This window comes from Geospiza fortis, unplaced genomic scaffold (genome assembly GCF_000277835.1).
Source record: "Geospiza fortis unplaced genomic scaffold, GeoFor_1.0 scaffold2, whole genome shotgun sequence".
NCBI lineage: Eukaryota > Metazoa > Chordata > Aves > Passeriformes > Thraupidae > Geospiza > Geospiza fortis.
The window spans coordinates 3,509,306-3,509,836 of NW_005054366.1; the positions used below are offsets into that span (position 1 = coordinate 3,509,306).

The 531-nt window shown below is 66.1% G+C and overlaps 1 protein-coding gene across 1 annotated transcript in view; it reads right to left on the reverse strand.

Moving 5' to 3' along the window:
* The window catches only part of LOC102036594 (putative gonadotropin-releasing hormone II receptor), a 4,228-nt gene that overhangs the window by 1,655 nt on the left and 2,042 nt on the right, over window positions 1-531 (reverse strand). The window contains exon 3 of the mRNA XM_031059673.1: window positions 436-515. Coding sequence (XP_030915533.1) covers window positions 436-515 — 80 coding nt within the window. The remainder of the gene's footprint in view (window positions 1-435; window positions 516-531) is intronic.

Sequence of the window (531 nt, forward strand, 5' to 3'; positions counted from 1 at the left end):
TGAGCGGGGGTCTGGGCGGGGCAGGCCACATCAAGCACTGTGGGTCCTGTCCCCCAGAGCCCCCTGCCCAGGGCCACAGTGCCGACATCACCTTTCTGAGCTCACTTCCCTGTGTTCCATCCTTGCCTGCTCGCTGCATCCTGCTGCTACCCCTGAGCCTCCAGCAGCCCCCAAAGCCCCTCCATGCCCCCAGAGCTACCAAGCAGGGCAGAGGAAGACAACGGCAGCTGACCCACACACGCCCCCCACCTCAGGCCATCGCTGCTGTGCCCCTCCCGGCCCAGAACACCCCTCATGATCCTGCCTGGGATGGGGACCCCTCCCAGCCCAAAAATGAGCCTGGAGGACCAGACACCCCATTCCCCCTTCCTCACCTGTGTCCAGGGTGTCCTGCCTGGCATTCCCCAGCCAGGCCATGGCAGGGCTGGTGCTCACACAGTGCCGAGGCTCTGTGCTGAGGGCTCCTGCATCTGCTCGGGGGCACGAGGGGAGCTGGGCAGGTACCGGGGCAGGTACTGCAGAGAGGCAGCA